This window comes from Nicotiana sylvestris, chromosome 5 (genome assembly GCF_000393655.2).
Source record: "Nicotiana sylvestris chromosome 5, ASM39365v2, whole genome shotgun sequence".
Classification (NCBI taxonomy): domain Eukaryota; kingdom Viridiplantae; phylum Streptophyta; class Magnoliopsida; order Solanales; family Solanaceae; genus Nicotiana; species Nicotiana sylvestris.
The window spans coordinates 39,068,409-39,080,270 of record NC_091061.1 but is presented as its reverse complement, the minus strand read 5'-3'; the positions used below and the strand labels follow the sequence as shown (position 1 = coordinate 39,080,270).

Below are 11,862 nucleotides of genomic sequence, written 5' to 3'. Positions count from 1 at the left end.
AGATTGTAGATAAATTATAGTTAATTTGTAGATTGTAGATAATTTGTAGATAAATTGTAGATAAGTTGTAGATAAATTGTAGATGATCTATTTTTATGATTGTAAATATTTTTCTTTCTGTTTGTTATGTAATTGTAGGTGAGGGCTTCAACAGATCATATCCATACTGTGATAGATGGTGTGAAGCGGTACATTGTGTGTCTTGAAAGTAAGAAATGTAGTTGTGGCCAGTTCCAACTTGATGAACTTCCATGTGCGCATGCTTTGGCAGCTTTAAGGCACATGAATGGAACTTATGAAAACTATTTCTCTCTGTATTACACAAAGGAGAGCCTACTTCATACATATGAAATACCAGTAAATCCCCTTCCTGATGAAAGCAAATGGAATGTGCCACAACATATATCTGATGAAGTAGTAAATCCACCTACGGGAGAGAAAAGACAGCCAGGAAGATCTCAAAAGGAAAGATACAAAACATATGATGAACTAAAGTCAAAGAAGTACAAGGTGTCATGTGGCAACTGTGGAGGTGAAAGGCATAGCAAAAGATCTTGCAAGAATGCACCCAAAAAGAAATAAATATCATGTAGTTAGAATAGTATTTCAAAATAATTGTTAGTTTGTTCAAGTTAACAGAATTTTGTGTCTAATCGTTTAAGTTTTTAAAGATCATAATGTAGTTAATTTCAATTTGTTTATGTGTTTGTTAACATATTTTTCTGTATTGTGTCAAGCATCTACCTCCATTTTTGACATTCTATACATATCAATTAATATTTATTATCTACAATATAACTACAAGTTTAAAAAAATTAATTTAACTTGAACTGACAGTTATATACATAAATTAAATACAACTGGAGGTATTCCCTACAAATTATATACTTATTCAACTATAAAATTATATACAATCTCAACATTCAGTGTTTCCATATTGTAGATAATTTGAAGTTTTTTTGTAGATATTTTGTATTCTAACAACATAATAACTACGTTTAAGATAATGAAGAACAAGTGTTGTAAATGTTAAACAACTGGAGATAAAACCACCAAGTTATTTTCAAGTGAACTACTAAACTGGATAGAAATTAACAAAACAAAAGGTCTGCTACAATAAAAATACAAATGAATTGTTCAGAAAGTTGTGTACTATACTTCTCCTACAAACTAGCATCAACTAAATTACATATACATGACACTACTTCTTCTTTCTCTGGACTCTTGTTTTCTCATTCAATGCAGGTGCACCCTTCCTCCTTGCTAGTATGCCTGTAACCTCACTTTCACTGATTGACCCATCTTCCTGCTTCTTTGTAGCATAGTCCCGTAGGAGCGCTCCATAGCGTCTACGGTGTTGGTCAATATCAGATAGGTCTTCTGCGGGAATTGATAAATCTCCAAGGCTAACATACTCCGCAAAGGCAGCAACAAATACACCACAATCGCTGCAGAATATGATTTTTTTTAAATATTTACCAAATGATTTGAAATAAAAAAAGAATTAAATGCATAGAAAGAGAGAATAGATTTTTTACAGTGACCCTTCTTTTTGCTGTGGAATCTCTCCGAAGCTCCACTGAATGTTAATAGGGTCGGTAACAGGTTTCTCGATGTATGCCTTTGTATTCTTGAAGTTAATGTCTTTACGCTTCCCATAGAAACCACTGCATGACAAATACAAAGGGATAATAACAGAAAACTTTTCGACACAGGATTCAACAACTTGATTGTTGCATGAAGAGACCATGGAATCATACGCATAAAGTTGCATGTCTGCAATGTCGAAAACGACCAACACCCAATGGAATTTTTTTACAATATTGACGGGCATGATGACATAGTCAACATCATCCCATGCAACATTGACAAGTAGTCTATACCCCAAAATATATTCTGCAACAACATCTTGGGGTTTAACAACCGAATACTTCTTTTGTGGAGGTGAATTTATGAACTTTTCATAAATTTGTTCTATCCTGGTCTTGAACAAACAATTCGTTGTGGTAAATCTAGTCTTGTTATAAGGGCCATACTTGCCTCTTTTCCTCAAGTAATACATTAAAACATCAATGTCCTGCAACCAAAAATAGTTGGCATATAAACAACAAGTCAACTTCAAATAATCTACATAAAACTACATTATAACTATAATTTACTACAAAACAGAAAGAAAAAATCTACAATGATGTCTAAAAATAGCTTTACAATTTAAACTACAAAGCCAACTTCAAATAATCTAAAAATAACTACAATTTATCTACAGTTACTGGGCAAACATGTAACACAACATCTACAATCATGTCTACATTATATCTACAATTTATACTACAAGTCATCTTCATATATTATAGATATCTATAACATAAATAGAATTAAACTACAAAACAGAAGACAAAATATCTACAAATCATATCTTGGGAATAGACTCCTTGATACTTACCGAGTCATTGAGGACTTGTCCGGGGTGAGCCAGGGAAAAGAACCATTCCTTCTTATCAACCTTTTCCACTCCAAGGTCTAACCAAGGCTTAATTTGGTTATTCTTTATAGAAAACGGAGTCTTCCTCCTGTAACAACAAATAAATGTCAAAAAAAAAATTGTAGATTGAATTGGATATGTAAAAGATAAATGCTGAAATGCAAGTGTCATTATGCATTCATACCTCTTTGAACGTTTGTCGCTACAGTGGTATAATCACTTGTTGAAGTTATCTAAAACCTCTAGATCTACTTCTTCACTAATAACAATAGTAAAAGGGTGCTTGAGGTAGAAAATTTTAGGTCCAACCGAGCTGCTGCCCCCAAAACTGTATGGAGAGATAAATGGTGATCGGGCATGCTTTTCCGGATGCCTTGTTCTCCCCGGATGCATAGGTGTTGAATCATATTGTATGGGCTCGCTAAATTTAACCATCTGGGATAAGTTGTCAGGCAACTCAAAATCATCTAGTGTGACCCCATTCTTTTCAACTCCTGATCCTTCTGAATCACCTAGATCCACATATTGTGCATCTGCACCTTCATTGTCATGTTCCTCAATGACCTGTTCTGTCTGAGCTACTACTGTCACTCCGTGAATTGGGGACTGTGCATTGATATCTTCCATCACTGTAACACAATTCATATCTTACTTAACAAGAATGTTAAAATTTATAAACAACAAGAAAATATCTCTGAACGACAGTATGATACCTGCTTTGTCTTCACCAGCTGCAACTTAAAAATGTGTATATAAATCACCATATGCTGGAATTATTTCTTGACCAACTACACCTTCAACATGTTCTGTTTTATAATTAAAAATGGTAAATAATACTGGATAATGGTGGCTCGAAAGTTGTAGCATATGTGTATAAAAATTATAAATAATTTGTGGATAAGTGTAGATATGTTGTATATACACTGACACAAATTGTAGATACTTTGTAGGTATTTTGTAGATACATGTTCTGCTGGTGCTGGCCTGCACTTGTTCCCCAATATTGAACTGAAAATGCTAATTGTTCAAGTCTTTTTGTTGGTCATTGTTTTTGATTGAACTGCCTGCAAACTGAATGTTTTATGTTAGTTTGTATATATTTTTTCATATGTCTAAATTCTTTTGCTATAAAAATGAAAGTCAGATCTTACCTTTGCATCATCTTGCACATTTCTATTGTTTATCATTTGCAAAGCAGTCTGCACAGACTTATTTATAAACCCTCGAAGGCTATCGAGTTCTACAAAGACAGCTTTCCTAAAATCTTCAAGCTTTCCATCAACCTACAAGTTACAATATAGTAAGTTGTTAACTTCATAATATGTCCTAACATACGTTCAAAAACATATACAATTATATATAGATATATATCAGAACTTACAAATTTGTAGATATTTTGTAGACAATTTATGAAATGTAGATATATTGTAGATATATTGTAGTTTATATGTATTACCTGCTCAATTCCTTTTTCTAATTTTCTAATCTTCTTAGCAATAGACTCCTTGTCCTCTTCTCCATCTGTTTGTTTGGGTTCCAATGTAAGAGGATCAACATTGGGAACCTCAGATGTTTGTTCACCTTCTTAAACTTTGTACTCAATTTTGTCGGGCAAAGTCAGCACTGCAATCTCTTCTCCAGATTCAACTATGTTGGTAAACTGAATGAGGAAAAATAAATTAGTTTGACCAAGGTAGAAAATGTAGAATAATTGTAGATATTTTGAAGGTAAATGTATAATCATAAAAAAAGAAACTTTACCTTTATCCACTCAGGCTTTATCATCTTCTCTTCAAAGGCAGCTATCCAAATCTGCCCCTTACTAGCTGACCATCTTAGTATGCGAGGTATTGAGTTAGAACACCTCGTAGCTAGATCAGTGCTGACAGTAGAGCAACACTTATAAAGCCATACTTGCAATTCTAGTGAGCATCCCCTATAAGAATGTACATACGGATTTAGTCTGTGCCTAACAGATTCCATCATCTGGGTGAAAGATTTAATACCCCATGGGTATGACTCATACTGCCCATATTCTACCAAATAGAACCTAAAGTGATCTACAAAAGAAACATGATCTTTGTCCGAAGGACAAATGAAAAATTCTAAAAGATAAAGGATGTACAACTTCACTGCATCCTCATCGTTTACCCAGGATCTAGTGGTTACTATCTGTTTCAAATAAGACTTCTCCACTCTTAATTTGTTAGGAAAATAACTGCTCATTATTTTGCTAACATAAGTGGGAGTATAACCAAAATCAGTAATTTGGGTAACACATCTTAGACCAGTAATTAATGCAAACTCACTCAATCCAAAATTTAATGTTTCACCCTTTAACTGTACAGAAAAATATGATGCATTGGATTTGGTTAATTCACTTCATCAGAAGAAGAATGGTTTGATTTTGCATGCATATGGTGGGAAGAGACAGTAAGTATCCAAAACACGTCTTTTTGAAAAGATTCAACCCATTTAAGGATAGAAGCTTTTTAATCTGGCTAGAAATGCTAGGATCACATAAAGTGTGGAATCTAAGCACCCCATAATCAACATTATGTGGGGCAAAAAACTGTCCATTCTGCACAAATAATAAATTAATTCACATTAATAAAATGCATAAAAAGGATAAATTCATGTACATTTTATCACAATATAACTACAAATGATTACATAATATATACAATTTAAAGCATTTTCTACTAAAAGGCAACAACAAAAGATAAATATAATTCTGCTTCAAATAGTACAAGTTACCTAACAGTATAACTACAAAAAAACTACAAAATATCTAAAACTATAAAGGCAGAACATCACAACTACAAATAATCTTCAAAATTAAGACAATTACTCTACACTTGTCTAACACACGTATAACACAGATTTTACCATCCTAAACCAAACTAAAAAATTAGAAACGAAACTAATAAATGTTTACCTTCGCCAATGATTGGTTCCGAACAATTTTAGGATGTTTTTTTGAATGTTTCTTCATTTTTGGATTTTTCGAAACAGGAGACACCTTTGCTTTCTTTCCTGTTCGAAGATTAGGGACCTCTTCTACAAAGTCGTTACCGAAATCACTTTTCCTTTTCGTTTGACTTGTTTGCCTGGTGTAGAAGTTTCTCCAGTATCTACATCATGTTTTTTTTGGTTCTCATCTCGGCTCTGATTTGTCGGGGAGAGGAACTATGAGTAGTCTCTACAATTGCATGTGGAGATTTGCCTTGCTTTTTGGGTGATTTTGGGGATAACACACCCAAATCAAATGAGGGTATATTAGCTACTGCTGATTTTTTAGGACTTTATTTTGAAGCTTTGTTGTTCTTCATTGATGAACTTCAACTGAAGTAAAATGGGGACCCAACTTTGTTGAAGGGTTTCTTCAATTTTCTGTGAATTTAGAGGAAGAATTTGGTTACAGTAGATGGAAAATGGAAAAAAGAACGTGGGTATGAGTAAAACGTAGGTGGGGCTGAGGGGTTAGGAGAGAGAAACGTGGGATGAGTGGGGATACTGGGATATACAGATTCCTTTAATTAAGGAGTAAAAAACGTACAATTAATTATGCCCTTAATTAATTATGGTATAGAATTGGTAATTTGGTATACTAAGTGTAATTAAGTCAAACCTTAAACATTGAGGGTAATAAGGTTTCCTATGTGGCATAGGAATGTAAAAATTCCTAGTACTATTTTAATTGGTATTTTCCCAGAATATATCTTGTAAATAATTTTAATTTTTAATCAATATTCTCAAGTACTAATGGAAAAATTTTAAAATATTTAACTGCTTAGCTATTAAATATCTACTACTTGAATATCCTTAATGAGTCAACTTTCTCGAGATTGAACATTAAATACCAATCGGCAATTCAATAATTTTAACTAAATTTTTAGATATAGTTATTATATTTAAATTTCGCATATGATATTAAAAATAACTATATATAATAAGTGAGTGTAAGAAATATTTTTGGACGGAATATTAACACAAGTTTCCATCATTTCTTATTTTTGCAGGATAGTCAAATCAGTTTCAAACGGTAGTAATGCAAATAGACATATCACTTACAACTCAAGAAGTAACTAAATTAAAATATTGTAAATTGTCGGTTTTTTACATAGTATATATTCTACTATAACAAATATAAATTAAATTAATAACTAAATTAGTAATTAGCTTAAATGTTAGTATTTAAAAATAAATAAACTCATGACAATATAAGGGTTAACAGTTTAGAAATAATATAGTAAAAGTTAAATTAGAAACTAATTTTAAAGTTGTAAAATTAATGTAAAATTTTACAATAACTTTTATTTACATAATATTACTTTTATTAGAAAAAATAAAGGTATTCACCTTCCTTCATATTGAATGAGTTGGCGCCCAAATAATAATTGTTCTACTATTTGGAAGCATTACAAACTACTTAAATGCAAAATGTTGTAGTATTGTATTTACTTTTATGAATTTAATATTAATTATTAACTTACTGATATAGGTTGAACTTAAACTTAGCATATATTTATATATAAAAATTATTCTTTATTTAGTGAATCTGTTCTGCTGTATTTTTTATTTAGTGAACTTATTCTATTACATTTTTTATATATTTAGTGGATTTATTCTGCTACGATCTAACTTGTCAATTTTATATATTCAAGTTTAACTGTTGATTTAACATATTTGCTATTCAAACTCAGCAATTAGAATTGCATAAAACTTATTTATTTAATTGAATTCAAATATAACTTCCTTTTTAATTTCTATGCTTGAAATAAATGAGCTGCCAAATATACTTGATTTAGAAAATTTTAGATTTGGTTGAAGTGTTTGTATTATGTGCTTATAAACTGATGCAACTTTCAAGGAATAGTGGTCTAAGAATTTGTACTATATAGGCGGAATGACTTCCTGACCACTTAAATTTGACGGGGTTTTAAAAACCGATACATAAACTTTTAACTTTCCCATTTGAACACTCAAACTCATTTTTTCCTTAACTAATAAACACATTTGACTATTGACCATGCCCATGTGACGTCAGTTGGTCCTAATCAGCAGGCCGCGTGAGAAACACGACGCACAGGAGCGTGAAAGCCCCCTACCCAACACCCAACAGTACAAAATGGGTTGTATTTAATTGTCTTCTTATTCATTCCTTCTAAAATACACCCTTCCTTTATTTTTAAAAATTTGAAGCTCCATTCCTCCTTCCTGTAAAATTTGAAGCTCCACTTTTATTTTATATTTCATTTTTTCAAACCGCGAAAATGGTGGAAAGTTGTATATTTTGTCATTATAGAGTTGAAGCTAAGTTTTGTATCACTTGGACCAAACGAAGCTCGATCAGAAAAAGATTAACAGATAATAAACGAAAACAAAAAAATGGGTGAGTTATTATGATCGATTTTGAAAGGGGGTGAGTGATTATGATCGATTTTGGAAGTTCATCCAGCACGACTGACCTCACGCCATATCCATCACCATAAACAAGTCATTTTTGAATGTTGGAGAAGGTGAAAAGAATGTGGAAGATTCTGGAATTTAGCGATCGGAGAAGGTGAAAAGAATCTTCTAGAATTTTGATGCAAATGGCGATGAGGGTCTTAACCGCGAGGAAATGGCAGCTTTGGTAGTTGTTGTAAACCATAGGGTCATACTCAGCGATGAGCAGATCAGTGCAATTCGTGACGAGATTTTCCGAACTTATGGAGAGTTCATCGATGGCGAGAAGGGCCTTACATATGACGGCCTATGGGCCTTACATATGTTCCCCTCACTTTTCAGATTCTTTTCACCTTCTCCGATCATCAAAATTCTTGAATGAACAGGGGAGAGTTTCGTCAAAGAGAGGTTAAAATGGGGGGGGGGGTCGGTCTATGACAACTTTTTAAACTTTTTTTCCTTAACGGATTTAAGAGTTATAATGCTAACAAATAGGGGTATACATGGACCGGGTTGGTTCGATTTTTATTAAAACAAACCAAACCAACTATATCGGTTTGGATTGGTTCGGTTTTGTCGGGTTTTTCGGATTTTTTGTTACATGAATATTAGTCTAATCTTACTTTGTTAAATTTTTCATAAGTAAATATATGTTTAGTAAAAATTTAAAAAATTGATAAACATATGATCTATTAAAATAATTTTATGGGAGAATTTTGTTAATAACATATGATAGTTATTTTTTCAGTCACCTGACAATACTTTCAAGGTTAAACGAATTTACAAATCAAACATAAAAATCAATATGATACATAATTAAAGATATGTTCTATTTAATTTTAGATTGTCGAAATTCCACTTCAAATTCGAAAAAAATATAAGAATTTAATAAATCTTGACATATAAACATGGAAGAACAAAGAGATTAACGCATTTCAGTAATACTTAAGAAAGTGATCATATAATCCATTACTTAAGGTTAATAAAAATGGAGTACTTCATATTCAATTAAATATTACATTCCAGAAGAGAATGCCAAATATTTCTAGAATTTTTATAAGGTCTTAAAAGTATATATAAAAATTATATATTTATATATCGGTTTGGTTCGAGTTTTTTACTCAATACCAAACCAAATCAAACCAAACCTAGTCGAGTTTTTTAATCGATTTGGTTTGACTTTTCGGTTTGGTGCGATTTTCCGATTCGGTTTGTACACCCCTACTAACAAATATATCAGAATAATTTTACAGATTATAAGGTTACAACAACTATCAATTTCAATCTACTTAATCCAAAAATAATTTCATGATAAAATAGTTGAATTTATATTTGATGAGGTCACTAATAATCGGGTCAAATCAGAGCTTAATTGAATAAATCACTTGACTATGCTAAATAAGTAATAAACGATAATGATAATACAATCTCAAAGTAAATAAGCAAAAGAAAGAACAATCTTATTGAGATTGTTTATGAGTCATAGTACAACAAAGTAATGATTGATTGCCCAGTTTGACAAGAGCAAAATACAGTAGCTTATGATAATGGAGAAGTAGAGCAAAATCTAAATGAATTACAAGTGAGGGTTGGAGGTATTTATAGCCTAAGCCCAACATTCAATCCTTATTTCAACTCCCATATGTTGCTCTGGGTGGTTATTAGTTACCGAGTTACTCGTCAGTTGTGGGATAAGCGTCATGCGTAGTGGATATGAGTAGATCCCAAATATTTTGGAGACGATTAAAAATCAAGCAAGAATCCGGATTACAACTGCATTACTGGATCCCTGGGGTTGTTCTCGTAGTGCTTTACCGAAGCACTGCTTCCGTCTCCCCGAAAAGAAGCTATTGGTCGAAGATATTTCTTGTGGGGGCAAACTTCTGCTGTTCAATCATCTCGCTATATAAACTATTCGCGTGTCAAAGCCAATTTTTACCAATACACAATTAAAGCTAAGAGGAAGAGTTTTTATGTACATCTTTAATATGTTCATAAGCTAGCTTTTTGTTTTACCAATTTATGCTTATTATGGGCAGTTATATATAGTTAAATTTAATGAACTTAATAGTGTGACATTTTCTTATATTATCATTTAAAAAATTAGGTTCTACGTTTCTTCTTTATTTGGGTGAGTGGGTGGGTGTTGAGGAGCCAAAATTTGACCATATGCTCCACAATATAAAAACAAACACATGTCTTAAGAAATCAAATGGTCTAAGTTGACTTTCAGTTAAAAATGTAGCTAGTTTAATGGTCAATCCTACATGACGGCAGCAGATTTGCTTACTTTTGAATACATAGACTCCTGGATTGTTTTTCAATTGTTCAAATATTTACGATTTGGTTTTCTATAAGTACCTAATATTATCACAATAAAACTTATCGATGACCCAACAAGATTCTCAAGATTTTTTTCACTTTCCAATTTAAGCAATGTATGAGTCCAAATTTGACCAAGCATGACGATTGACGGGGTTCCTTGAATCGATGTCCTGAGGGAGACGACCTTAAGACAAACAAGAAACTGGACGACCCTTGTAATAATGTAGGCTTATTAGGGGACATTAGGAATATTCCTTATAATTTGTCTTTTACTGCTTAGAAGAGTCTCGTTCTTTATATATATAGAGGACAATAACCTTGTAGGGGGGGGGGGTGGGATTCTGAATGTTGGCTACATTACTATTTGTGAATGAAAAGATTTCTAAAAGGTTTGGAGAAAAGTAGATCGTAAAAGAAGTCTTGTGATCCGTCTTCTCTTTATCTATCATTCTTTCTAGAGATTATTATTTTCAGCTAAGATTTACCCCTTCATCGTTGATTGATTTGTTCAAAAATGTTTCAATATCTTTTGAGTCAAACAATTTGGCGCCGTTTGTGAGGATTTCTATAGCTGAAATCGTAGTTTTCATATAGATTCTTGAAATAAATAACCACATCTCTTTATCTCCACAAAGGCCAACAATGGCAGGAAAGGGAGAAGCAAGGCTAAAGGCAATAGAAGGTGTCACGAACAACCTCCTGAATTCCCTCAATGATGCCAGTGGGGAAGACAACGAAAACGCAACACCAAGTGCTACATCTGAAGGAGAAATCTCACCTCCTCCGCACGAAGGTCTAATGGTCTCGCGCGAGAGGGAAACCTCAACATCCGCAGCAGGAGAAGCACCACCGACCGTGAAAAAGCTATTAGAAAAATGGCTAACAAACACCTTGAGAAGCATGCTCGAGAAACCTGTTCAGGGAGATATCGAAGACACATTACCCGCAGAAACCGTAGCTGTCGCCGATGAGCTAGGCACTATGCGAACGGGTAACACTCGTACTGTTGCTAATACAGACAACGATGCACTTACGGCCATCTTAAAGAAAATGGAAGAGATGGAAAATGAGAACAAAACACTCTGCGACCAGATGAAGGAACATCATGAGAGGGTTGATAAAATACCAGGTGCTCCGAAGTTGTTACCAAAACGTGATGTGGGCCGATTCGTCGAACAACCATATAACGAAGGGGCAAATCCCCATTCTATTCCAAAGACCTTTAAAATGCCGCCATATTTGAAAATATATGATGGCACCACGGACCCAGAGGATCACTTAATCCATTACGTTACCGCAGTAAAAGGTAACGATCTATCAAAAGAACAGGTACCGTCCGTGCTGCTGAAAAAGTTCTGCAAAACTCTAACAGGGGGAGCGTTGACATGGTATTCCCAACTACCAGCACGATCGATATCAACATTCGAAGAGATGGCAGATAAGTTCGTCACCGCTCACGCGGGAGAGAAAAAGGTCAAGGCTAGGGTCAATGATATTTTCGCTGTCTGGCAAACGACAGGCGAGGGACTTCAGGATTTCCTAGCCCGATTCAATAGGGTAAGGATGAGCGTACCGAACGTGTCAGAAGGGATGTGTAACGACCC

At 33.4% G+C, this 11,862-nt stretch overlaps 1 protein-coding gene across 1 annotated transcript; it reads right to left on the bottom strand.

Moving 5' to 3' along the window:
* Window positions 1-1,201: 1,201 nt before the first annotated feature.
* On the bottom strand, window positions 1,202-4,708 carry LOC138868534 (uncharacterized). Its single transcript, XM_070146088.1, has 7 exons — window positions 4,244-4,708; window positions 3,939-4,046; window positions 3,634-3,765; window positions 2,703-3,088; window positions 2,444-2,570; window positions 1,539-2,077; window positions 1,202-1,448 (listed from the first exon to the last, which is right to left on the bottom strand). Exons 1-7 carry the CDS (start codon window positions 4,706-4,708, stop codon window positions 1,202-1,204), a joined length of 2,004 nt encoding a protein of 667 aa, XP_070002189.1.
* Between the last annotated feature and the right edge of the window lie 7,154 nt (window positions 4,709-11,862).

What these genes read in the sequence shown, in the direction of transcription:
- LOC138868534 (XM_070146088.1), bottom strand. Translation starts at nt 4,708, where the DNA reads ATGAGCAGTTATTTTCCTAACAAATTAAGAGTGGAGAAGTCTTATTTG. An exon ending in GACAAGTCCTCAATGACTCG is followed by an intron (nt 2,078 to 2,443) that starts GTAAGTATCAAG and finishes TTTTGGTTGCAG; the next exon opens with GACATTGATGTTTTAATGTA. An exon ending in CAGCAAAAAGAAGGGTCACT is followed by an intron (nt 1,449 to 1,538) that starts GTAAAAAATCTA and finishes CATATTCTGCAG; the next exon opens with CGATTGTGGTGTATTTGTTG.